We start from the raw sequence: 26,367 nt of genomic DNA on the forward strand, positions 1-26,367 counted from the left end.
AGATCATGAGGTCAGGAGTTTGAGACCAGCGTGGCCAAGATGGTTAAACCCCGTCTCTACTAAAAATAAAAAATTAGCCGGGCCTGGTGGCGGGCACCTGTAGTCCCAGCTACTCGGATGGCTGAGGCAGAAGAAGCGCTTGAACCCGGGAGGCAGAAGTTGCAGTGAGCCGAGATCATGCCATTGCACTCCAGCCTGGGTGACATAGTGAAATTCTGTCTTAAAAAAAAAAAAATTAAAAGAAATATTTGACTCTGTCAGTTGGGCAGAAAACTTCAAATATTTGGATACTTTGAGATTTCTTTGTAAATTTTAATGTTAGAGACACCCCTCAATTCAACAAAGTATCCAGTAGTTCACTGAGTCACATTTACGTTTATTTAGATTCCTTAGGCCATAATAATTTCATCCTACATTTCCACCTGGATCCATCATGGATTGCATGTCGGCTGACATTTTGAAGAAAAAACAAATACAAGAGATTAAGGTTATTTTCTTCTTTATTTATTTTTAGTACTTAAATTCAGTCTAATGGCAGTGCTTCCATTTACACGCTAAAGGCAAAGCCAATCTCCCACTCAACATCGTTTGTTGAATTTTAGTTTTTGGCAAATCTTGTTTCTGTTTGTTCTTGAGGGAAACATTATAGCTCACATTTTTTGGTTATTTTTATGAATTCAGAAAATAAGTGTTGAATTTATAGAATGGGGACATTCAAGCTGACCCAGAACGATCATTAACTCCTAGGCAGTAACTGTAAATTTCACATGGACACATCTCTCATAGCTCCCTGTTTCACAATCAAAGAAATCTAAAATCACCAACTGTTACATATCAACTATAACCAGTATAGGATATTCTAGCTACAAATATGTGAAACTGTGATTTAGATGTGTGTTAAAGAATGTTTTAGAATCTTCTTACTAGATAAGATAAATGATTACGTTAGCATTTCTTTTCAGATGTTATTTTTTAAACTCATTTGAAACTATTTGCAGATAGAAATAGAACTATTTTGAATGCTGATCTCAATATGAAATATAGAATCCACAGAATACACAAAAGTATTGATGATATAACATTCAATAATCAGGATGCTATGAATTTTACATTAAAATTTAATTATGTAGTAAAAAATAGAGTTGTTATAGCTAGAAAAAAATATTTTCAGAGGCAGCAGATACTCTTGGTGGAAATGAACAGTTCTACATAGAAAGAAAATCCAGGAAGTATGCAAACTAGACACCAGGATACGCAGTATTTTAAATTTAATCAGAGATTACACAGAATATGACATAAAACAGCAGTTGACTAGAATAATTTGCAACACGTGAAAACAGTTTAGAAAATGGATTTAGGTCATATTCTCTGACAGTAGGTTTGTTGGAAATACAGGCATAGAATCAGACAGATTTATATGTCATCTGGTGCTCCCTTCCCTTGTCACATCAACTTGAACCAATAGTTTTGTATAGATCCAAGCAGTAGACATGCTGTTGATTGGTAAACTAAATCTGTAATGAGACTGTTAACTTCATAAAGCCACAAGTAACTATATTTTGGTGAGTATTTTAGATGCAAAAGCACATTCCTCCTAATAGTTGGAAATAAACTTAGAAATATTTTGTGGGACAGCTCTATGATTGTCTAAAATAAGAATGTTTGGCTTGTTATACATAATTCCATTATTCAGTGACAAATGTGCATTTGCACATCAGAGACTAGAATTTTAGAGATTAATCCTGGTGGAATTTTTAGGGAGATCTTGTTCAACTATATTTGTGAAAGCAAGAATATGTTATTTTTTAAAATTGGGTGTACTGACTGGCCTAAGCATAGACTTTCTTCTTTTCAATCATATGGTTACAAAAACTGTATATTACAAACAGTATAGAAACAAGCTGAAAAGAATGAGCCACACATCCTGGATAATTATCTATATGCAGTTAAATTTACAGATATAAAAGAAAATACAGCCTACTCCCTTATAGTGCACAGTTATTTTTTAGATACAGTGTATCACTAGCAAGTGGTTGCGGCCACCAACTCTAGTTATCCCCAGCACAGAGAATAAGAGCAAGATCCGTTCGGTACAGCTTCCCTCCATCCGACAAAGCCATTATGTTCTTCTTGTATGTTGTAATATTATTAATATCCAGATCCTGTATAGAACATAAATGGTATTGTAATCCAGTTAAATATGGAAGTTAATTAACCACTGTCAAGTGATAAAATGTGAGATGAAACTACTTGTTACATCAATCCATTAACAAAAGATCTGGATTAAATTCTTATACAAATGTGAATAATCACAAGGTTGTTTTTAAAATCTATTTATCACAGTTACCCTGATTTAGGCCAGAACCAAATTGAGTTAAGAATTGAATTCTATTTCTGCTCCTCTATAAATTGTTAAAGTAGATTTCCAAAATGGATGTGCAGTTGGTTTTGGATGGATCCACAGAGTCTGCTTAAAGAAGTAAGTGCCATGGTAACTAAGTTACCTGTTTATTCTTCTCACACAGATCCTTCAGTAAAGCATCCAGTTCATTTTCATCTATGTATCCATTGCCGTCCTGGGGGAGGAGAAATAAAATAATGTACAACCAACTCCATCTACAGTAGTGGGAAATGAAGTAAAATAGAAATAATTGGAATCCTTAGAAAGTCTCCCAACTGCATACTTGGCAGATAATCTGTTATGTCAGGCCGCCCAATTTTTTAGCTGCTCCAAAGTTGTAAAATATGCAAGGTATTAGTTACCTCTCATTCAACACCTTACATTTGTAAAAGATCTTGAACTGTTCAAAGTACTTACACATGTAATTCACTTAATGTTAACAATATCATATCTTCTAGGACAAGTGAGGAAACTGAGGGCTAGGGAAGGTATGTGGCTCCATGTCACACCAGGGTGTGGCAGAGTTCTGCTAGAGCCCACAGGTCCAGGAGTAAACAAATTAGAAGCAAAGGATGTGACCTAGTGACATCACAAATAACCTTTATTTTGCTGGATATTTTCACCTAGCTTAATCCTCATTCAATCCTGCAAAGTGGTGTTGTTATTATCTCTTGTTTACAAATGAAGAAATTGAGGTTCACATGAGTTTGGTATCTCGTTCAAAGTCTCAAAGCAGGTAAATGATAGTGTGGGATTCGAATCGGGTTTGTGTAATTTGGGCATACCATAATACCTTTCCTATGAAAAGAAGGAGTTGTTTGTGTAATTTTCATAATCGTTTTTTCCAAATTCTTCTGAAGAATCAAATTGCAGATAAGAAAATTTTAAGGCATCCAAATTGGAAAGAAAGAAGTTAAATTATCCCTGTTTGCAGATATTATTTTTATAGAGAGAAAACCCTAAAGACCTCACAAAACTGTTGGAATTAATAAACAAATTCCATAAAGTTGTAGGATGCAAAATTGACAATCGAAAATTAGTTATGATGATAAACTATCTGAAATGGAAATTAGAAAATCCCATTTACAATAGCACCAAAAGAATAAAATACTTAGGAATAAAGTTAACTGAGATGAAAAACTTATACACTAAAAATCATAAAATACTGATGAAAGAAGTTAACAGAGACACAAACAAATGGAAAGACATCCTGTGTTTATGGATTGGAAGGCTTAATATTGTTAAAATGTCTATATTACTCAAACACATCTACAGATTCAGTGCAATCACTTCCAAAATCCCAATGGCAATTTTTATAGAAATAAAAAAACCCTAAAATTCATACGGAACCACAAAAGATCCCAAATAGCCAAAAAAAATCTTGAGAAAGAAGAACAAACCTGGAGACATCACACTTCTTGATTTCAAAATACATTACAAAGCTACAGTGATTAAAACAGTATAGCATTGAAACAAAAATCGAAACATAGACTAATGAGCTGTCAGTTTCACATGTTATGGTCAACTGATCTTTGATAAGGGTGCCAAAAACACAAAATGGGACAAGGATAGCTTTTTTCAACAAATGGTGTTAAGTAAACACCACATGCAAAATAATGAAATTGGACCCTTAGCTTACACCATATAAAAAATAAATTCAAGATAGATTAAAAAACTTAAATATAAGATCTAAAACTGTAAAACTCCTAGAAGCAAACATAAGGAAAACCTTTATGACATTGTTCTTAGCAATTATATTGTGGATATGAAACCATAAGCAAAGACAACACAAGCAAAAATAGACAAGTGAGACTACATCAAACTAAAAAGCTGCACAGCAAAGGAAACAATCAACAGAGTGCAAAAGCAGCCTACAGAATGGGAGAAAATATTTGTAAATCACATCCCAAAAAGGATTAATTTCCAAAATTTATAAAGAACTCCTATAACTCAATAGCAAAAAATGAATAATCCAATTTAAAAAATGGGTTAATGACTTGAGTAGACACTTATCCAAAGAAGATATAGAAATGGCCAACAGGTAAATGAAAAAATGCTTAACATCACTAATCAGAGAAATAAAAATTAAACTAACAATAAGATATCTCCTCACACCTGTTAGAATGGCTATTATCAAAAAGATAAAAGACAAGTGTTAGTGAGAATGAAGAAAAATTGGAACTCCTGTATACATTGGTGGGAATGCAAAAATGGTGCATCCACTATGAAAAACAGTGTGGAAAGTCCTCAAAAAATTAAAAATAGAACTGCATATGATCAGTCAATCTCAGCACAAGACAAATACTGCATGATGCCACTTGTATGAGGTATCTAAAATAGTCACACTCATAAAGAAGAATGTTATTGCCAGGGCTGGGGGAAGGAGAAATGAGGAGTTACTCATCAATGGGCATAAAGTCTCAATTATATAAGATGAATAAATTCTAAAGATCTGCTGTCAAGATTGTCTCTATAGTTTACAGTACTGTATTTTATATTTAAATTTTGTTAACAGGATAGATCTTATGTTAAGTGTTCTTACTTCAATAAAAAAGAAAGGAAAAAGTAACAAACTTTTACCTGATCATACAGCTCAAAAGCCTTATTGAACTCTTTCCCACACATTTTGATTCCCTAAAGATAGAGAAGAGAGTAAATGTTAAAATGTTATTACTATGTTTCAGTATGTTTCCCTTGACAAGTCTCCCACATTCTAGCTTTTCAAGGAAAATATTATTTAAGGTAGTAAAAAGTTAAGTACCTGGAATTTAAGAAGAAAATTCTCCTGCACTGGTAGTAACCTTTTGAGAGAAAAACATTATATTAATATATTATATTTTTTGAAAAGGATCCACTTATAACATTTTTCATGGTTCCTAAACTCACCTGGCCATCTCAGTTAATTCCAGCTTCCCATCATTATTTGAATCAAATAGTTTCAGCTGAAAGACAGAATGCCATTATTCTAGCTATTTGAGGAATAATTTATTGCATGAAGGAGATGAACTTCAAAATAAAGCTGTTTGAGTTATCAACTACTTGTATATATACAGTAAAATTTTTAAAAACTAGCATTTTTAAAACTTTCAATGCAAATTTTCAATTCGGTAATGTGTCAATTGCTAGAGTTTATCAGAATAATATAGAATAGTCAAACAGAAATAGTGGTTGTAGCTGTGTTTCTAGAATACTGTCACTTCTTTATTGCAAATACGTTTATATGTATATCAAGATGTGGGAGGGATGGTGTCTGACAATTTTTGCACTTCTGGAGTCTCTCCAATAAGAAAATAAATGTTTATTTCACCCTTTTAGAGCATAGAATACCACAAACAGAAGCAGAAAACAGATGACAAACAAATCCTTAGAGAATAGAATTTTTGAATAATTTTGAATTGTTTTATTTTCTATTGGGTATTAGAAACTCCATAAAGCTCTCCAACTCCCCATTGCACTTATATATACATCATTCACAAAGACACATCCAGATGTAAACACACTCATATCCATATTTGGGAAGAATTCACCTTTTTAGACAGTAGCAACTATTGCTATAATATGTTATACCAAAGTAGTATATATGAATTACATTAAATATATAAAATGTGTATACTAAATGAACACTAAATATGTGAAAAATTAACATTATTTTTGTTTTTAAAGAACAGAATGTGTCCAATGTTATAATGGATATAGATTTAGTGACATCTTTTTAAGAAGGAAAGGAAGGGCATTCTATGGTTTGAGGTATTCTAAGAATTTTTTGTAGGAGGCAGATTTTTTTCAGGGTCCCATGCTGACAAAATATTTTATAATCCATTGACCATAAATTCTGATATTGTCACACTATCTACCAAGATACTGGACAGCTTGATCACTTAGTTTTGTGCCCATGGGGAAATATTTCCCAACATATATATTTAAATTTTAATTAGCTCTTGATTAATTTGCTTCCTGGATTTGAACTGGTTTATGACATTTAATCAGATATGTCAGGCCAATCCAACAGAGGGAAACTCCCATCTGAGTGGGTTTTGTAAGGCTGCTTCAATATTCTACCTGGAAAGGAGCCTTTCTTTAAATAGGCGTCCCTTAAGATTGGAACAAAATAGAAAATTGATAAATGTAGGTTATTGTCCATTACCCAAAAGTTATTCAGAGCTTAGACCTGCTGATTGTGACACATAGCAAGAAACTCTCCCCCATTTGTTTGCTAGTGCTATTGTAAGTGGAGATGTAATGAGGAATTAAAGATGACCATGAAAACCTTTTTGGTTGTTTTGAAATTAAAGCTTAGCCCCACTTTATAATAAATAACATTAGTTAGTGAATAAGGCAATAGTAAAGTTCTAGTAGTTCCCCCTCCCCCAACCCAGATAAAAGTAAGGTGAGATGCTGAAAGCAAACCTCAGTTACATCAGATATAATCAAACCCTTTATTAGATTATTTCTCAGAGTAATTAAAAAGTCTAACTCTTTCTTCAATCTAACAGTAGCTTTTATAGTATAGAGCTATGTTTATGGTTTATTGATGTAAATCCATGGAGTAAGAATTCACAGTACCTTCACAGTACTGAAAGCTGTATAAATATATGTATCTCCTGGTAATCCTAATTCTGTGACGAGTCAAAATGAGTAAACTTCGTCCAATAGAAAAAAACTAACTTCATAGACATTGGTTTATTTTATCTGGAACCTTATTTATCTGCTCTTTTTTTTTTTCCTGAAACAGTTAGTGCCTATGTGTAAAGCAGTTTTCTTGGCTCTATTATCAACATTCTGTAATTGATCTTAGTTGTCACTGTTTACCATAGCATCAGCCTCAGGGCATATTTAGATTTCCTCATTCAAAACACCAATACAAAACCCCGAAACAACAAAAATCAAAAGAAAGAAGGAGACCCATTTTAAGTTGCTTAATTAATAAAGCAGCTAGACAGTCTCTTTAAACTCAACAAAGTGTGATTTCCCAAACTATGATAAAAATGGATTTAGGAACTCTATAATAAGTGAGTTTTTGGTGATATAATTTATATATATAGTGTACCTTATATATGTGTAAGTTATATAATTTAGTGATATAATTACACTGGCTTTGGAAGAAAAACAAGTCATCTTTTGATAGATAAAAATTACACAGCTCTACAAGGAAGAAAATGCTTATATGTTGAGTCTTAAAGCCAATGCCTGCAGAACTCAAAATGACAAGATGTAAGCATCCCTAAGTATTTCACTTTTCAAATGAAATGATACCTATGTGCATATGATGCCCATACCACCATTTATTTATTTCATCCTGTGTAGCCTTGGGAGTTAGCAAGAACATCATACTACTTCATGAGCTCTTGGGTACAATCTTTTCAAGATCAGTCTTACCATTAGGTCTGTATACTCGGCTAATTTTGTGTCATCAACAGTCTTGTTTGCTTTTTCTAGCAGGTCCTTTAGAAAGTTCTGTTAAAACAAAGAACACTTAGATTAATTTCATTAATAATATATCGTCTACTTTCATTTCAGAATGCCTTGGAACAGGACATACCAGGAATGCAAAGAAAGTCTCTTTTTGAGGGTAGAAGCAGGTGAGTAGAGGCACTTATAATAGAAGAAAGACTAAACCAGGTTGTCCTCCTGGCATTCCAGCAACAAAACTACCTTTGACAGGAATAATACCTGCTTTTTACTGAGACTTGATTGGTCATTGTCTGTGCATTACCATGATTTTATGATTTCAATTAACCTGACTAAAACCTTTTAAAACCAGCCAGCCCAATGGATGCATTTCTTCTTACTGATATCTTCACAAGTACTCATTGGATTGTTCTGCAAGAAACACAAGGGCCTTTATACCTTTGGAATATGTGTGAAAAAATATCAGTAAACCAGATAGAGATCTAGCCCTAATTTCAAATCCATTTTCTGCTCCCCAGGCTGTATTTACACATTAGTTTATAGCCAGCATGATGCTCATTTCTCCAGAGGGCCAGTTGGGTAGTTTTTAGCTTGATGCAGTCCAAAGCACTTTGGTTAAAATGCTTCCGCTGACTATTTAAATTAACAAAATTGGCCACAGTTTATGTCATTGAATCTTTGAAAGATATATGAATCATATTAAAATAGAGATTAATGTCGGAAGGATGAAAAAAAGATGATTATTAACTTGACAGCTGGAGCTTAGGAGTGAATTTAATTTTTTTAACAGAAACATAAATAAAAGCTTTACAAAGATTTGCCATATAAGTGACAGTGTAAGCACTTAAGCATATAATAGTCATTCATTTTGTTTAGTGCTATTCATTTGTAACTCCTTTATTTTCTCAGAAAATGAATTAATGCAATTAGGAAAAACTAGGCAGATACCGTGCCCAGATATTATTGAAGGATTAGATTTCTTTGATTCAGCAATGACTTATCTCCCTCCTAAATGTTCCAGTTCTGGGCTGATTTGATGTCACTTTTTTAAAGAAAAGAGACTCTTTTCTTAGTTTGATAAAAATTTTTTTACTTCCAATATTCCACTTCAAATCCAAAGTGAAGCATGGAAAATTCAGTCATCTGTTGGGGTTGAATTTTATTTTTGAGCCTTCTGGGGCTTTTGTCAGAGATTAATTGGGTTAAAAAGCCTCATCAGAGACTAAAATGGTGGTCACAAAAATAGCCTGGGAGAAACCTTGGGATGCAGAGATTCAAAGTCGTGTCTGAGAGCAAGTGATGTTTTACTCTATTATGGATCTTAAAATTAGCTTTCTTGAAAGATCCATTAAAAAAGAAAGCCAACTTATCTTCAAAATTCCCCAGGGAAGAGGACTTCTATTTAGAATCTCTTTCTGAGAATAAAATTTAGAACAAAGAAGGAGACTTTTAGAATATTTAGAGGTCAGTATTGGAAATGAACTAAGGTTTTCATTATGAACTAAAAAGGATCTTTAAAAGAATATTTTTGGTCTAACTAATAAAATAAAAACACAGTGGCTTATCTGTCACCTTGTGGGTTGCTGAGCTGCAAGTTTGTAAAATATGTTGTTTTCAGTGACTTCACATTAAAAACGTTTACATTTTCAAGAGGATACAATTGAGTATGTTTTAGCCATTTTGCCATGGCCCAAATGTCCCAGTTCCATCTTTAAAATTGTATGCTACTCAAACTATGTTGAACTATGACTAGAACTGTTGATATTCATATTTCCCCACATAGCAAAAGAGCAGCTCTTAATAAATGAAGTCTGAAAGCATGTAGTGCTGTGGGGGTGGGGTGGGGAGTCATTCTTAGCATTATCAGATATTCTAGGTACAAATCTAGGTTCTCTTCCTAGGCAGCTGTGTAATCTTGAAAAATCATCAAATCTCTCTGCATTCCAATCTCACCGTTTTTATATTAGGAGTGATAATACCTGCCTTGCATATTTTCTGTGAGGATTAAATTTTAAAATACATTTCAAGCACCTTGTACTCTGCCTGACACATAGTCAGTAAATATTAACTCACTTATATTTTAGTCACTCTATGTTCTAAAAATAGAAAAAGTAGGGTCTTTCAGATGGAGATGTTTTGGGGTCGGTTTGAGGAAATGAGAAGAATACTTCCATATTCCTGAAAGGCTAGTAAATTGAGTTCATGAATAATATAATTTATTTTATGTTGCATGTCACAAAAGCTTTCATGTGCAGAATCTTACTGGAGCTTCACAATAAGCCTGAGAGGAAGGATTTATTACCCTCATTTTAAAGATTAAAGAAAATTAGGAAGATACAGTAATTAATGAGGTAAGACCTGATTTCAGATCTCTGCCTTTTCCTTTATATCCTCATCTGTGATGTCCAAAGTGATAAATTCATTCTCTAAGTTGCAGTTTTTCAAAAGTTTAATTATAGAAGATTTTTTATTTTTTATCATCATTGTTGTTGAGAGACAGTAGGTTGTACAGAATGTCTACAGGCCTTGGAGGCAGACAAGCCTGGATTTGCACATCACGGCTCTGTCCGATTTCTGTGTGGCCTTCAGTATATCATTTAACTTCTCTCAACTCTTCCTCACTGGGGTAATACAATGTCGTACAACTTATGCAAAGATTAAATAAGACATTATGTGTAAAGTAGTTGGCATACAGTAGCTATTCAGTAACTTTTTCTTCTTTCTTTTGTAAGGAAATTTTTATATATATATATATGTTTATTTTGAGAACTGAAACTACAAATTTCAATAAAATGAATGGCTTATTCGGCTTATCTATAATTCTATCTGTTTGTCTGTCTTATATTTGTGTACACCACAAAAAATGTTAATTTCTTGCATTACTGTACAGAATTTCAAGAAGCAATTGAAGCTGCCTTTTTGATCTGGTACTTCATTAACAATGTCGAAGAGTAGGTGAAAATGTGACACTGTTCAACATTAGTTTCTTTTGTGGGAGGTTTTTTAAAAAGCTAGGAAACTCTTAGTTCATAATTGCATCTGAAAGGAAAAACTTAGTACAAGTTTTTATTTGCTTACCTTAAGCTCCTCAGTTTCTATGAAGCCACTGTGGTCAGTATCATATTTTCTCCATGTCTGTAAGTAATTTTGGATAAGGAAGACAAAACATTTTCAATAAAAGAAACAATTTTCCTACTTTAAGCAGCTTTCTTAAAGGGGCAGCTTTCTTATACCTTCATAAATTCCTCACAGGACTTCAGCTGCTGGCATCGGAAGAGCAGCAGGAAATTCTCTTCTGTGGGTAATACGTGAGCCAACTGGAAGATTTAAGAAGAGAGAAACGTGTGTAAGTTGTTCAAAAACAAGTCTCTGCCATTATCTGCTGCTTAGTTTTTCTTCAACGTGTTCCCTCACAGGCTAGAAAAGTAGGAGAGGAAAAACATTAGAGTCGGCTTTCCCTTTCTGGTACTTTCCTATGGAGTGCTGTCAATTCTCCAACGCTCGTGTGCCCTTGTGTGCTTGGTTCTTGGGCCAGTGAGGTGGCCGCAGCAGACCTGTGCTCAGGTAGAACTAGCGTGGCCACTTCTTGTCTGCTGGACATTCAGGCAGATTCATCCTGGTGGCTTGAACCCTTCAAGTGTTCTATGCCACAGATTAGTGTTCCATGCCTCTCTCCTCTCTCCTCTCTCCTCACAGGGTCACAGAAAGGCACATGTGGGGGCCATAAATTTCATGTGAAGTGAAAGAAACCATGAGGAACATAAATGTTGGGGAGGGTAGTGAAGGGGGAAAATGCATTCCCAAGCCCGAGGAGTAAGCCTACCATGAGATACAAGAGAAGATAAACCAAAGACAATCGTAAGGCAATGGAAAAGAAATTCACCATGAATGGTGGGGTGTTAAACAGGAATAGGAAAAGCCAGTTCTCAAATTGTTGCTTTCTGCTGAAAGGACATCCACTGCTTGAATCCAGGGCTGGGGTTTAATTTCTGATCTCCATGGCAGCCTCTATGACATTTTCCCTTAGATCTCATTTCATAACTTCAATCCTCCTCTCTTTTTTTTTTTGGAAGAAAAAAGGATTCCATATCCAATGTTATGACTAATCTATTGCGTGCAGAGAAGGAAGGAGCTGGATTGATGGCTCCACTGCAAATGTGAGATCTATTTCTGGCACAGTAGTTAATTAGCTGTGGTCCCCAGCAACCCCAAGCCATTTCTGGACTTCAGTACCCTCATCACTAAAACAAGGACTTGAAATAGAAGCCAGTGTTTCTTGAATATATTGGGTTCAAAACGCCTTCTGTTGGAAGCACTGCATTTTCACTATTAAAGAATGAATCTACACACACTATATTTCATCTGATTTTCGGGATTTGATGAATTCCCTAGATCACGGGCATGGACCCTCATCCGTGGATTTTAGGCCAAGAGCCTGTAGTCTAGATCAGCTTTAAAGTCAGAGTCAGTTCTAAAAGTTCTACCAAGTTGTAGAAAATACTATCATAACTTTTTAAAAAAAATTCATCCTTTTAGGTTCATTTAAAAATTTAAAATTTAATATAAAATGCATTATTCTACTTTATATGCAAGGAATCTAATTTTTCATATGCCTTTGTATGCACCTTAGCTTATCTTATTTTTAGATTTTTGAAATAATATTTCAAATTAAAACCACTCGATTTATAGGCAATACACGTGTGGGTGAGACTAAGGGAAAGGGCCAAACCTTATATCAACATGTTTAATATGACCTAGTCATAAAACATTTTCTTATTTATTTTTAAAGAAAGGTCACTAGTGTGGGTAGATGATAATATATCTAAAAAGTAAAAATGGGGGTTTATAATGTGCCAGTACTTTTAAAAAATGTGATTAGCTTTTGGTACATAAACACGTTTGCATCATTGGAGAGTGTGTGTGTGTGTGTGTGTGTGTGTGTGTGTGTGTTATCTAGGTCCCTTATTAAACTCAGGACATACTTCTGTGACCTTTGTATTTTTTAAATTCCTTTGAATACTTGAATCATAAAATTCTATACCTCAGAAATAATGTAATTTAATTTAATTCAAAGACCAAACTTTTCAATTGAGGATGCTAAGGCCCAAACAGATTGAATGATGACCTGATGATTGGCAAACTGAAAATCACTTTAATTTGGTGATTATTAGTAGATTAAGTCAACAACATGCTTGTTGAAGACAGTAATAGAATGGTTTGGTTGCTTATTTACTCTTGGACTGCAAATAATGAATTTGTTGGTGATTTTTACACATGACAATGAGATAGTTTAAATATGATAGGCTGTTTCTACTCATTAAAATCTAGAACACCATTTTCCTTATAAAAATCCCTTTTTTTTCCTCATCTGTAAGTGGGCTCCTAGTGGAAAGTAGCTATAAATGATTTTCATTATAAAGTATCCAGATATCTGGTAAATTAGGCCTAGAATGTAGGTCTCCCCCCAGAGCTAAGGGGAAGAGGAGAAGGGAGGGAGAATGGCAGTGGGTAGGCTCAGCATGGAGAGGGGCTCTGGAGGATGGAGAAGCACCCATGCCCCTCCAGTCTTGTTGAGCCTGGCCTCTTCTATAATAATACTTTTCTGGAGGGATTCTGAAGAATGTCTCGTTGAGCATTTTAAAGAAGATGGGAAGAGAAGAAAAAGCAACCCAAGAAAGAAAAGGGAACAAAGATGGAAGACAATAAAACACATCAAAGAGAAGAAAATATATCAGAGGCAGACATTTTAAGGGAAAGATTGAACAATGGAAATGGATGTTATGTATACATTTTGGAGGGTTCTGCATGATATAGAAGTACTAGCCACATTTTATTATGTTTTTTCATGAATATAAATGTTCATTTAGGAAACAGGAGATAGCTAACACCAACTCGTCCTTTATTTATTAGTATGCAACTTGTTAGATACTTCTTAGTATTTTTGCATGACCTTCCTCTAGACCATTAATTTCAAGAGGGCAGGGAATAATACTTTTCTGCATCCCCTGAATGTCCAGCATGGTATCTAGCATGTTATATGCCTGAAATAAATGCTTGTGGATTGGTTGGTAATTTTACTTTATTAAAAACATCTACTTGAAAGGATTTAGAGTATTTTTTGCTTATCTTCATCATAATTCTCTATTTTGTTTGGATTTTTATAATTAGTGTGTGTTGCTTTGAACAAAAAAGAATAATTTTTCTTTAAATATTTTACATCTCCAAATCCACTGAATACATAAAAACAGAAAAAAATAAACGAATGAACTAGTAAGCAATCACTAAATGTAAAATTCAGGAAATTGCCATCTTTGTTTCAACATAAAAGTTCATGTAACTCACATAAAGTTCAGAGGTCTTCTGAGTGTCAGATACAGAGATAGTAAAAATGCTCTTCATGTCTACTATAAATGTGTATTTCTTGCCCATACTGCTTTGGTCTTATACTTAAATTATTAAAAAATACAGATTACATCAATGTGAAACATATTCAATCTGTTTTAATTTCACTGAACCGTTAATGTTGCACTCCACATGATACCATCCTATTTTATAAATGTTAGAAAGGAGTCTTAAGCATGTAAAAGATTATTATGTATATATAGGATGTGGCTATAGTGAATGTAAAGAAATCTTTCTTAAGATATGTTTCACAATGTGGTGGTCCTGTGTTGTCTCTCGGTTCTTCTCTCAATGTGTATGAATCAATATTCAAGTTTCAGAGCTGGGCACAGTAATTCTCCAGCTGTAGCCTTTATGACTATGTCTATAACGTGCCAAAGGTCTTTCATATAGGAGGTGTTAAGTGGAGTTGCCTTATTCTCAGATATGCTAAGTCACTGCTGTTTATAGAAGTACCCAATACTTCTTATTCCAATATTATTGGTGATTCTGTAATCTTTGGGCTGCCTGCCTGCTCTTTTATGAACTCCCAAAACTTCTTTATGAGTTGGAGAAGAGAGTGAAGAATGTCAAGGGGATGAGTGGAAGGCAGGTAGCTAAGGAAATAAGTAGAATCCCTCAGAGCTTCATTTCTGAGAACTGGTTGCTTTTCATCAAGAGTAGGAAAAAAAACCCAACAACTTTCTACTTGCTTGTCTCCCCTGCTAGTCTACATGCTCCTTGAGGATGGGGTCTGTGTCTTATTTACTGTTTTGTGGCCCAGAAACTGCACAAATTTTAGTAAATATTTTACTGAAGCAATACATAAAGGCAATTTGTCTAGCATCAGGATAGGCTGTAAATAAATGGAGGCAAAGTTCCTTTGGAGATAATTCCAATAACTTATTACGGAGCTGTGAATAGGGGTTGGGGTGGACATTGTGATATGCTACCCAGAACTCCCCTCAAGTGCTGGGAGTGTTGCTGCAGCCTCACCTGTGAGGCCCCATTTAAGGACTACCTGGGCTGAGGAGAGCTGTGTCCCCAAGGAGGTGGCATCCTATGACTGATCAACATGGGGATATAAAGGCCCAAGGGTCTCACTCAAAACTAGAGACATTCCTGAAGGGTCAACCCAGCTTCAGAACTCACTGTAGGGTCAGCTGATGTCCCCGTTGAGACTGTGACACAGCCCAGCTTCTCCCTCTGCCCAGATCTATTTTCTTCACTTCCGTCCCGGGGTATTGATCCCAAGAGCACTTCCTAATAAACCTGCTCATTGCTACTCTTCCACTCAGATCTGCTTCCCAGGGAACTCTACCCATAACAGGGGTCTTTACATCTCTCTTTTATTTCTAGCATAATACAGAGCCTTTGCCTGATGTTTTGGAGTAAGTTGAAATCCCTTGCTGTGGCTCATTTGGCTACTAAATACTAGGCACTGTGCTGGTGACCACAGTCACCACTAGTGAGAACCATATAGGGAGGCAGATACTTTCAAACAACTTTTCCCCTGACAATTTCAAAGCAGGAGCTAAAAACAACAATAAAGCTAAGTACTAGTTGTGAGGAGAGTATACATGAAAGGCAACTTCATTAGTGATACAAATTATATCACAGTGCACATGAGGCAGAATTCCTTACTTTTAAAGACAATCATGGTATGTTAACATTCTTGAACATGTGTTAGCCAAGCATTCATTTTTTTTTCACTTGAGAATCAGAAAAACATTTTCCCTAGCCAGTGAGAAGTGAGTCCAGAAAATTTGAAAGGTAAATAACTCTATCAAAAATGTAAAGCTCTTTCAGTTTAATAATTTGAATTTGACAAATTATATAATAAGTGGGGGGAAAGGCTTGGCATTCAGAAGATGGGGTTGATTTTGTAGTAAGTTATTTTTATATGTAACAGTAACTACAAATACATTTGTTGAGTTTTTACAGTGTGCCAGGGTCAATCTACTTGTTCAACATGTATTATTTGATACTGATGATTATAACAACCTTATGAAGTTAATACATTGTCATCCTTGTTCACTACCAAGGAAACAGGCTCAAAGAGGGTAAATGGCCTGCTTTCACATAGATTGTAGTTGGAGCCAGATTTGAAGGCAGAGTCTGACTTTCTTGGCTTAGAGACTCTGTCCCTTACCTTCATCACCCTCCATTAAAATCCTCAATCAAAAAAGTATTCCTAATAAATCATTTAGAAAAATCTATGCAAAGGGAATTTTAAAATCAGATTTCATTGTCAGTAATTTCCCAAAATTCGGTGGTAGAAATGTAGTCTTCCATAAAAAATTACATTCACTATGGCTAAACTCACAGGCTCAAATCCCACTGCAGATGAAAAGAGGGAAAGGCTGGAGAATAGCTTGCTTCCCTGGGAGGGTTGTTACAGTTTTAGGATTAAAATAGCTTTTAGGTCTGTTTTTCAGTGGATGCACTGACCTGGACAGATAGAAACAGTAAGAATGGAGAGGATGGTAGGTTCTCACACATTGCCAAAAGGATCAGGTGAAAAACTTATAGATTTGACACCCATATAAGAGAAATACCTATATTTCATGTGAACACCAGAGAAGAAAGCTCTATTATCTGCTAAATCATTAAGTCTTCCTTTTTAATTATTTTAATCAGCCTTCTTTGCAGTACAGCTATTAGTCTGAATAAATTTGGAACTTTTTTTGACCATCACGTTATTTGTTAAATTATCTCAAAATTTCCATGCTCCTGTCTTGAGTTTGTGTTAACAATCTCTTTATTTCTAAACTGTATTTGTGTGAATTTTTAAATCTATTTAAAGGCAATAAATTAGAAAGTTCAGAAAGAAACATATTTGTTTCCAGGTAGCAAATGCATGTTGTTCGAAAGTGTCAGTTAACTTTGTCAGGTCAGAATTTTGAAAGTTAACCATTACATTTTCTAATCTTTTGAATGACATCCTTCAGAGACAAACCAATTTGGCCTGTTCCATCAGGGATGCAGACCACTGCATGAGTATCATTTGGTTTACTTTGATTAGATTTTGATGAGTTTGTGAGTATGACTATTAAGTGAGCATAACATATAAGTAAATCCATCTTCCTTTCCCTTTGAACACCAAAGTTAATGTGTGCTTGATGTCAGTAGGTAGATTATTATAAATTGTAGAAAACATAGGATTTTGCATTCCTTTATAGCTGGCTAGAATTTGTGTATTTGTGTTCTATATTATTTATAGGATTTCTAAGCAAGTGATATATGTCAAATTGGGAAAAGAAAGGATGAACTTCATTTAATACAGCTTTCTGGTTACAGTAGAGAGCAAAATATAAGTTCAGACATTTCCTACTCTCCCTCTCCCCATTTTCTACATGTAATCTGTAACTTTTAATTTCTATTTCCCAGTTATTTTCAGAATTTCTCTTTTCTTCACTCTTAACCATCACAGAGTAAACCAACATGCATATGAACTATTGAAGCAATCTCCTATTTTTCCTCCTATTCTCCATTTCTCTTCTCTCAAACTAATGCCCTCTTCCAGACCCCTTACTCCTATGTCTTGGCTGATAACTCAGGTTAATGAAAAGAGTTCTAAAATCAGAATGAGATCTAAGTCTGTATATAGAATTTGTCACTCCCTGCAAGTGGGACCTTGGATACATCATTCGACCTTTTCGGGCTTCAGTTTCTTCATTCTTAAAATGAGGAATGTTGGCTAGTTCTTCCCAACAGTCCCATCTAGCAAAAAGTTCCATGTCCTGGAACACTAAAACCTTCCAATCAGTTTATATGTATCTCATTTGTCTCCCTTTAAATTATTTCTGCTTCAGCTCATCAAAAGTTCTGCTGAAATTATGTTTCGAGTGCTTTGCCCAAATAACTTCTCTGCAGAACACTTTGTGCGTCCCTATTCAACCCGGCTAAACTTAGAACCTTGCCGTAAGTAATCAACCAGCTGAAGCTTGAAAACCTTTCCTTTTAATGCAGAAAATGTACAGATTATTTATTATTTAAAAAAAAGGCAGAATAGTTTGGGGGAACATAGCTGGGTTCTGACTGTTCTACCATTTATTTCTACTTTTTCTGTGACCTCAGGCAAATCCTATTGAAGCTTCACATGCTATAACTATAAAATAGATCTTCATTTTATATTTAAATTTACTTAATTTTCTAGTTATGAGGATCAAATGAGATAACATATTTGAAAACACTTTGTCAATTTTATTTTATACAAATGTGAATTCTTTTATTATTTTTATTGCTATAAAAGCTTCTCACTTCTTTATTTCAGACTTCATTGCCTTCTCCGTCCTCTTCTGTTACCTATATTTCTATATCTTTCCTTACACAGAAAGCCTTTTCTTTCCTGTAACAGTTTCTTATCTAAAACTTCTGAGGAAATTTCCTTCATTAAACCTCCAGGACAATGTGTCTGCTAAATGGCCTCTAACCTCTCATTCAAAATAGTGCTCAAATAATAAGTCATAAATGATTAGACTGTATCACATAAGGTAAAACCGGGATTCAAAACATGCTCATCCATTTTATCCTTATAAAAATGTAAAATCCATGTGAATCAGATCAATGCCTTTTACTGCACAATCTAGTATCACTGAAGAAATGAAATTGAACAAATAGCTGAGTCCACTGGAGTCCTTCAAGGTGAAGTATGTTAAATGTAAAGTGACAGGTTTTCCTTAACTAGGATTATAAAGTATGTCAAACTCTAAAAGAGCCAATCTGTAATTTCACTGATGTCATATTTCCAAACTAGTTTTGAATAATTAGATTTACCTCATCTCATTTATGTTTAATTTAAAAGTTATTTTCTTATCCTTGATGGTTTCATATCTTGATTAGTTGGCCTATATGTCAATCTGTAAGTCCCATTACTATTATCTATTTATATAGTAATGAGTTACACATAGGTAAAGGGGAAAGTATGTACTCCAGGGAAAATTTTTAATTACAAAGATAATAATAGTATGTCCTCTCTTAACTCTATTTGTATCAGCTGTTTAAAAATAAGTGTATTTCACATTGGCATCACAAGTCTCCTATAAGTTCAATTATTTGAAAACCAGGTTATTTCTCTGAATCAAAGGTAAATTATTATTAAATGTTGTTGAGAGCCAGAATACTTCACAATCTAATACATTGAGAAACACTATATAAATAACATAATTATGTTATGATTTGGCATATTTTAAATTATGACCTAATTAATTTTTCTGGACAAAGGCTTCCACCCAATTTCTCTAATAGGCTGCTGAGATAAAGAAAGAGGCTAAGACACCACAGGCTGGAAATGTAGACATAAGGGAAGCAACAGCTCTTTCACAAATCTGAGAATGCAGAAGAATTGATGCATAATCGGTTTTGCTTCCTTGATTCACAGACAAAAATAAGTTGCCCTTAATAGGAAAAGTCATTGTGAAAGGATAACTGACACCCACAGTTTTAACTTTCAGAGATTCACATGAAATCTGTACCTATAACAGATCATAAAATACTCAGTCTAGTTAAATTCTTCTGTTTTTACTAAGGCCAACTGTCAAACCAGGATGCCGCTTTTTGCCATGAAAAATTAGGACTGTAAATATTTCACAGGGACTGCAAACATTTTATTTTATATTTTAAAAGTCAAGTCTACACTGTTAAGTGATAAGAAATACTGATGGACCATGTGCTTAGACACTGTGTGGAAGTGAGGCTGGGTAATGGAATGTGATTGATACTCATGTAGAAGTCAGGGACTTGTTCCTCTAACTGCACCTGTGCCAGCAAACAGCTGTATGATCAGAGGCAAACAATTTTATTTCTCCACAATCTCAATTTTGTAATATATGAAATTTAGGCCCTGGGTTAGGAACACTCTTAGATGTTTTTCATTTGTGAACATTTTTTAACTTTATACTTCTGAACAGAAGATAATGTATTACTTAGGTAAAATAAACCTCTCTGAATGGCTCTTGCTATATCGTACTTGACTTGGAGACAACTTCAAAATTGAAACTCATTTATTAAAATTAAATCAGAAAAATGCATAAATTCCTTACCTCTACAATTCCTATTTTTCCATCATCTCTTTGCCCATACTGATCCACAAAAGTTTTCATTTCAGGTGATAACTCCTAAAATTATATAAAAGCAGGTAAGAGGTTTGTGAAAAAAATACCCAGTTATGCTTGTGATGGTGTTAATAACTTACTGCAAAGAAAAAACAAAATTAGAACCATTTAGAAATATGCATAATGATTAACTATTCTCATAAAAATTAAAGGCATAACTGATACACAGTATTTATTAGTTCCAAATGAAAGAGTTGTAATCATGATTATTTCTCAATTAATATGATTTATCTTCTATTATTAATTTTGAGACTATGCTATCCTTTGAAAGTGTGGTCAGAATCATTCCATTCATAACTTTTAGTGAATTTTAACATAATCATCACCATCAATACATTTTAAACAATGCTTGCTTCACTAAAGATTACCTTATATTGCTACACTATCTTGTCTTACAACATTTTTCTCATTCTAACATAATGTTTTATCTATGGAAAGTAATATATGTTTTCAGTTTGAACAAGCAAAAAATGTGACTGTTAAAGAGTAACTCACTTTGTAAGCAAAGATTGTTTTAAGCATAAAAGAGGCATTCATCAACTAAATAAATTTAAAAATTAAATAGATTAGAGAGCTATGAACTATAAACTAGTGATCTGAACATAGAACTGGTATTCAGGAGGTTTAATTTTTACCCTTGGGTCTCCAACATAGCCCATTTAAAATAGTCCTGTTGCATTAGCTGAAGCCTATTTAAAATAGGTCAGCCCTTACTAATGTTCTATTCTATGTCCTTGGGAAAGCAAATTAAGGTCTCAGTTTTCATCGTAGCTAACAAGATGGTGGTATTATCTATCACACAAGTTTGCTTTGGGGATAGGTAGGTTAATACAATTAAAGGGCTATATTGAGACTAAATATCATTATTACTAGTATTTACAAAATCCGTTTGGAACCAGTGTAGACATCTTTAGTAGAACTAAGATAATAAATAATAACAAAGCAATATAATTATATTTTAGTCTTTATAAAACTTACTATGGATAAGTTACAATTTGTATTTATTTAATTTTGTTATAGAAACAATTGTAAGAAAATGAAAGTGTCCAACCATGGCAATAGTGGGAATATTAGGTCCTATGGTTTTTTTATTTTTACATATACCTTAACATAAACAAAAACCAAAGCATCTGTCCTTAAATTTTAAAATGGTGTAATACCACTACTTTAACTAGCAGACTTGACATTTACTTTGTGAAGTTTCTGACAAGTACGTCAAAATCTATTTTTTAAACAGTGCAAAACATATACGCATAATCACCACCAATTAAAAATGTATAAAAATGAGTGCAACTACAAAGACCAAACACTATGTTTAGTGTAAAAGGATAGTTTCTGAAAATATATTGCATTGTTATATTTCATTAAAGTTATATTCACCTAGTGAAAATTTTGAAATTTCATGTTATTAATATGAAAAGCCAAACAATGTTTCCATTAATGCAATGAAATCTGTTATCCTATGGCTTGAAATGCAAAAAGCCTGGTGTATAAGGGCAATTTTTATGTTCTAAAGAAAGAGAAGAAATATATACAAGTAGGTTTAATGCAGTGAAGTTAGTAGTATAGTGAAACATGTATCTATTATATGAAACTCTGAATCCAGATCTTGAGTTAGATTTTAACTACCTAAATCAAGAAAAATACTCAATTCAGAAAAATCCAGATTGTATTTACATTCCAGAAAAATGCTCAAGAATCATAGTATTAAGCAACTTGATATAATCCTATAACTATGCTTGTTTAGTATCATTACATTGTAGTCTAATAATTGGAGCTTTGAATATTCCAAAACAGAGAAAAATAATTAAATTCTAAATCTCCAACATGAAGATATTGCTTACAAAAAGGTACAAATATTAAAATCAGAGGAAGAAAAATTTTTTTTTAAGTTCATGAATATTTAAATTTCTAAGCTGAAAATAGATTTCAATATTAAAATTACTTCTGGACAAAATAAAATATAATCATTACCTGCTGGAAGCATCTTCCAAGGTTTTAATTCTAAATTTTATGGAAAGTAAGACTTTTCCAACCGGATTTTAAAATATGTATTTTTAAATAAGGAAGATAATTGCTTTTATTAGATTAGCCAAAGACACATAAAGCTATAATGACAGTATTGCATAAATTTATTTACATGGCAATATATAAGATATGGGGAGGGTGGAGAGTATATAAAACATTTTTATGCTATTTTATTCCGTTCTATTATACTTTTAGATTATATAATATTAAGTCTGGGTAAAACAATCCCCAGAGCACAATCTGGTTTAAAATCAATTTGGTCAATGATTTTTGTAACTGATAGTTCTGTAATGCATTATAATACATTTAGAGCCCTCTGGGATTCTTCTGAATATGCTGTACAGAGATGTATATTACACAATTTTCAATTTAGATAGGGCAAAAAGATAGTTCCATTATTAAATTTTATATATATCACTCAATATTAGAGGTGGTGATCTGCTATATAATATATACATCATTGGTAGTGTAAAATCTCTTTCGAAACATAGTCAAAAAGGCCAAAGACCATTAATGTGTAACTCATCCCAATTCAACACTGCCTTCCGAAAGACAGTGTTACATAAACCTCAATAGAGTAGTACAATTTTTAACCCATTTTCCTCTGGACAACCATCTCATCTATGTTTAAAAGCTGATTGTATTTTATATTTATGCTGACAACATATTTTCTTAACAGGTTAATTTATGCCCAAAGAGAGTCATTTATAATTAAAAAGAATCGTCATTTGTTTAATTAACTAATGGCTTAAATAACAAACATAGCCATTTTCAAAACACCATCAATTGCTGCCCATCAGAGTATCACTTTGCTTTTTTTACAATACATGAAATTCTTAAAATTGTTTTGCTTTTTACTTCTCTACCTTTTGGGTTTCTTGCTTTCAACAGAAATGAAGACCCTTTCTTGCTAAATTCTTGCCACTGTTAGGTTGCAAGTTGGGCAACTTTCCCTTAGTGAGGACAGGATGTTTTCTCATCTCCCCAACTACATCAACATCACAACAATAATAATTGGTGATAGAGTAAGAGATCCATAATCTGCAGATCTGTTTCTTGACCACCAAGGGGCAGAAATGCATTTCCACCCCCTTATTTCTTACACAGTAAAAGAGAAGTTAAAAATTACCTAATCAAACTCAGTGGTAGAGGTGGTGATCCGCTAAAGAATCTCATGCACCCACAGTTTCCTTTTAAGATCTATTAATGCAAATACTAGTATAGAATATACATATATTGAAAGCTCCAATTTCAGATAGCAAGCTTTTTCCCTTTAGAAAATCTCTCTCTGTCTCCCTTTCTCCCTTCTTCCCTCCCTTCTCTGTCCCTTCCTTCTCTCTCTCTCTCTCTCTCTCTCCCTCCCTCTCTCTTTCTCAGTCTCTTTCCCCTTTCCCCTTTCTCTGTATTCGAGTTGGAAAAGTGTTCTTTCTTGCCTTTCGCAGTCAATAAACGTTTACATTACCCAGAAAGCACTTTACGCTGCTGGCTTTTTGTGAAAACATAAGAATGTTTTAATCTGGGGGTTGAAAGTCTTTTTTTCTTTTTCGCAAACTTGAACCTACCAATCCAGCCTTCTTTCGCGCCTGCTGGAGCTCCTGGATCAAGTTCTGCAGCTCCTTTCCTTCCAGGTAACCACTTCCTGCAAAGACAAAGAGGCACCCAGGTGTCAGATATCTCATTCCAAGTGTCTTTCCCGTTCACTTTCCAAGACAGTTATCTTTCTGGCGACCCGAGAGGCTCTCTCTTGCCTGGACATTGATTAACCAGCAAAGCGTACAGACGCGGCAGCCCTCCCCTCCTGGGGTATCAAACTTTAGATCCACTGAGGACAAAGGAGGATGGTTGGGGTGCTGAGCGCAGCCACAGAAACTTTGGGGGGGCAGTGTCCCCCAATCCCTGCTCTCTCTCTCCTACCATTACCGTTCCTGGAAAGACAAAAGTTTAAGGTTTTGGGATTACGGTGGAAACAATATAAACTTTCAGGTTGACAGTTTGGCGGCGAGTCGGGGAGATAAGAAGATAAGATTAGGCAGAAGGGGGAAGAAGTAAAGAATAGAAAGAAGGGATAATGGGATCAGGAGGCTCAGAAAAGGGCAAAGAATGGGAAGGGGCATGGAAACGGGTCTTGAAACAGTTAAAAAGAGAGGATAATCACCGTCAGCGTCGAAATGAAGCCAGATCTCGAAAAACTGTGAGGCTGTGATGAGGGATGACTGCAGGTGGGATTCTGCCATTGTACAGCGGGGTGTGTGTCTGGGTGTGTGAATATGCGTGTGTCTGTGTCCGCGCGAGGGGGAGTGAGCAAAAGCTCAGCGTGTGCGCGAGTCAGGGCTGCGGAGGGAGACCTGGGCGCGGGCGCTGCCGGGCGCTGTCCTCGGTGCTGCTCAGCTCAGCGTTCCTCCAGAGTTCTCTCCCTACACCCCGCACCCAGTTCTCAGTATTTATCCCGACGGCCCCAAGCCGGGCCACGCCTCCTCCAGCCTCCCATTCCTCACTCCCCGCCTCTTGCTCTCACCAACCTTCTTCCCCTCCCTTCCAGTTTTCTGCTCTGTTCCCAGGAAACCTGGCTGGAGCGGGAGTTTGGGCTTGTTGGAAGCAGCAGGTGGTGGGATATCCTTTGCTCAGGGATTGGATGCTGAAAACAGAGGCTCATTTCCCCCTACATCTTCCTAGTCCAGGAATAATCTTATTCCTGAATATTATAGTCAAACTCTTGTTACCTAGAGAGGTTTTAATGTTCAGATAGAAGGGGAAAGCTGATGACGGGTAGAATCACATAAATGATTATTATATTCTTGTGTGATTTCTCCAAGACTTTTCAGTATTTGTTTGAAAAAAAAAAAAAGCATGTGAAAGCTTGGTTCACATTAGAATAATTTGATTAATGTATGTAATGAGTTGATTGCTATCAATAATTACTCTATTTTGTGCCATCATATCAATGTTTCTTAAGATGGTTTCTATGAGCTAACCTTGCCAACATGAAAAAGCAAGATTATGGATTTCTTTTCAGCATGAAGTAGAATTATAATTGGAAAGTAATACAGTTAAGTTATAAAACCTTAAAATCTTAGATAACGGAGTCATCTTACAGATACTAGAGTTTACTGCCTTTTAGTTTAGAAAGAGTGAGTAAACTAAAACAAAGAGAAAGGAAGGATCTGACCCAGGTTCATAAGTAGGTACGTTAGTGCTACCACCATAGCCCCATTCAGTGGCCTTAACACACACGTCTCCTTCTTTCTATGCCAAGCAACCCCTACTGGAGAATTTTTCAGAAATTGGAAGTCACCATCAGAGTTGGAAAAGCTATCTAACTAAATGTATGCTATGTTATGTATATATGTATATATGTTCTGTATTATATATACATATGTATATGTTATGTATTTTAATATAATTAATTATATATTTGGATTATTTCTTATTTACATAAGTACTTCTGGAGTATTTGGCTTTGAGTCTTTTGGACATTGAAGTCCACTAAAAATGTATCCCAAATGTCTAATTACAATTGTACTAAAACAAAATGAAGGAACAAGAGAAAATCTACACATAGCCAATATAAGCTTAAAGTGAATTAAAATGAATTTACCAGCCAGGCGCGGTGGCTCACGCCTGTAATCCCAGCACTTTGGGAGGCCGAGGCGGGCAGATCACGAGGTCAGGAGATCGAGACCATCCTGGCCAACGTGGTGAAATCCTGTCTCTACTAAAAATACAAAAATTAGCTGGGCATGGGGGTGGGCACCTGTAATCTGAGCTACTCGGGAGGCTGAGGCAGGAGAATGGCTTGAACCTGGAAGGTGGAGGTGAGCCAAGGTTCAAGCAGTGAGCCACGATCACGCCACTGCACTCCAGCCTGGTGACAGAGCAAGACTCTGTCTCCAAAAAAAAAAAAAAAAGAATTTACCAAGCTCTATATTCTTAACCTTGTATAATTGAGTTTGGGACCCCTCAAATTTATGTTTTTGAGATTATGGCTCTATCCAGTACTATATTTGTGGAGGTTTTTTATAAGTATCCTTTTCA

General features: G+C 34.8%; 2 protein-coding genes across 3 annotated transcripts in view; one reads left to right on the plus strand and one right to left on the minus strand.

Annotated features, from left to right (window-relative positions):
- The window catches only part of DECR1 (2,4-dienoyl-CoA reductase 1), a 239,319-nt gene that overhangs the window by 56,825 nt on the left and 156,127 nt on the right, over positions 1 to 26,367 (plus strand). Inside the window, exons 11-13 of one of the 2 annotated variants that reach the window (XR_004370965.2) lie at positions 7,919 to 7,980; positions 10,053 to 10,161; positions 11,063 to 11,156. Coding sequence is in view for 1 of the 2 variants with exons in the window: in XM_032760012.2 (XP_032615903.1) it covers positions 7,919 to 7,968 (50 nt within the window). In the remaining variant the exon portion in view is untranslated. Of the gene's footprint in view, positions 1 to 7,918; positions 8,329 to 10,052; positions 10,162 to 11,062; positions 11,157 to 26,367 lie in introns of those variants that run through there. The other variant, XM_032760012.2, reaches the window with a different exon arrangement.
- Positions 1,252 to 24,751, minus strand: CALB1 (calbindin 1). The gene is made up of 11 exons (XM_032760015.2): positions 24,491 to 24,751; positions 23,898 to 23,974; positions 20,236 to 20,310; positions 11,044 to 11,127; positions 10,889 to 10,945; positions 7,778 to 7,855; positions 5,288 to 5,343; positions 5,163 to 5,202; positions 4,982 to 5,035; positions 2,505 to 2,576; positions 1,252 to 2,162 (listed from the first exon to the last, which is right to left on the minus strand). The coding sequence occupies exons 1-11, from the start codon at positions 24,567 to 24,569 to the stop codon at positions 2,049 to 2,051; spliced, it is 786 nt and encodes a 261-aa protein (XP_032615906.1). The 5' UTR covers positions 24,570 to 24,751; the 3' UTR covers positions 1,252 to 2,048.

Source organism: Hylobates moloch, unplaced genomic scaffold, assembly GCF_009828535.3.
Source record: "Hylobates moloch isolate HMO894 unplaced genomic scaffold, HMol_V3 SCAFFOLD_9, whole genome shotgun sequence".
Lineage (NCBI taxonomy): Eukaryota > Metazoa > Chordata > Mammalia > Primates > Hylobatidae > Hylobates > Hylobates moloch.

Excerpts from the sequence above, each read along its gene's own strand:
- CALB1 (XM_032760015.2), bottom strand. The coding sequence starts at position 24,569 with ATGGCAGAATCCCACCTGCAGTCATCCCTCATCACAGCCTCACAGTTT. Across the intron at positions 7,856-10,888 it reads TAGAAACTGAGGAGCTTAAG|AACTTTCTAAAGGACCTGCT; the intron begins GTAAGCAAATAA and ends TTGTTTTAACAG. Across the intron at positions 2,577-4,981 it reads CTTTTGAGCTGTATGATCAG|GACGGCAATGGATACATAGA; the intron begins GTAAAAGTTTGT and ends CTCCTCCCCCAG.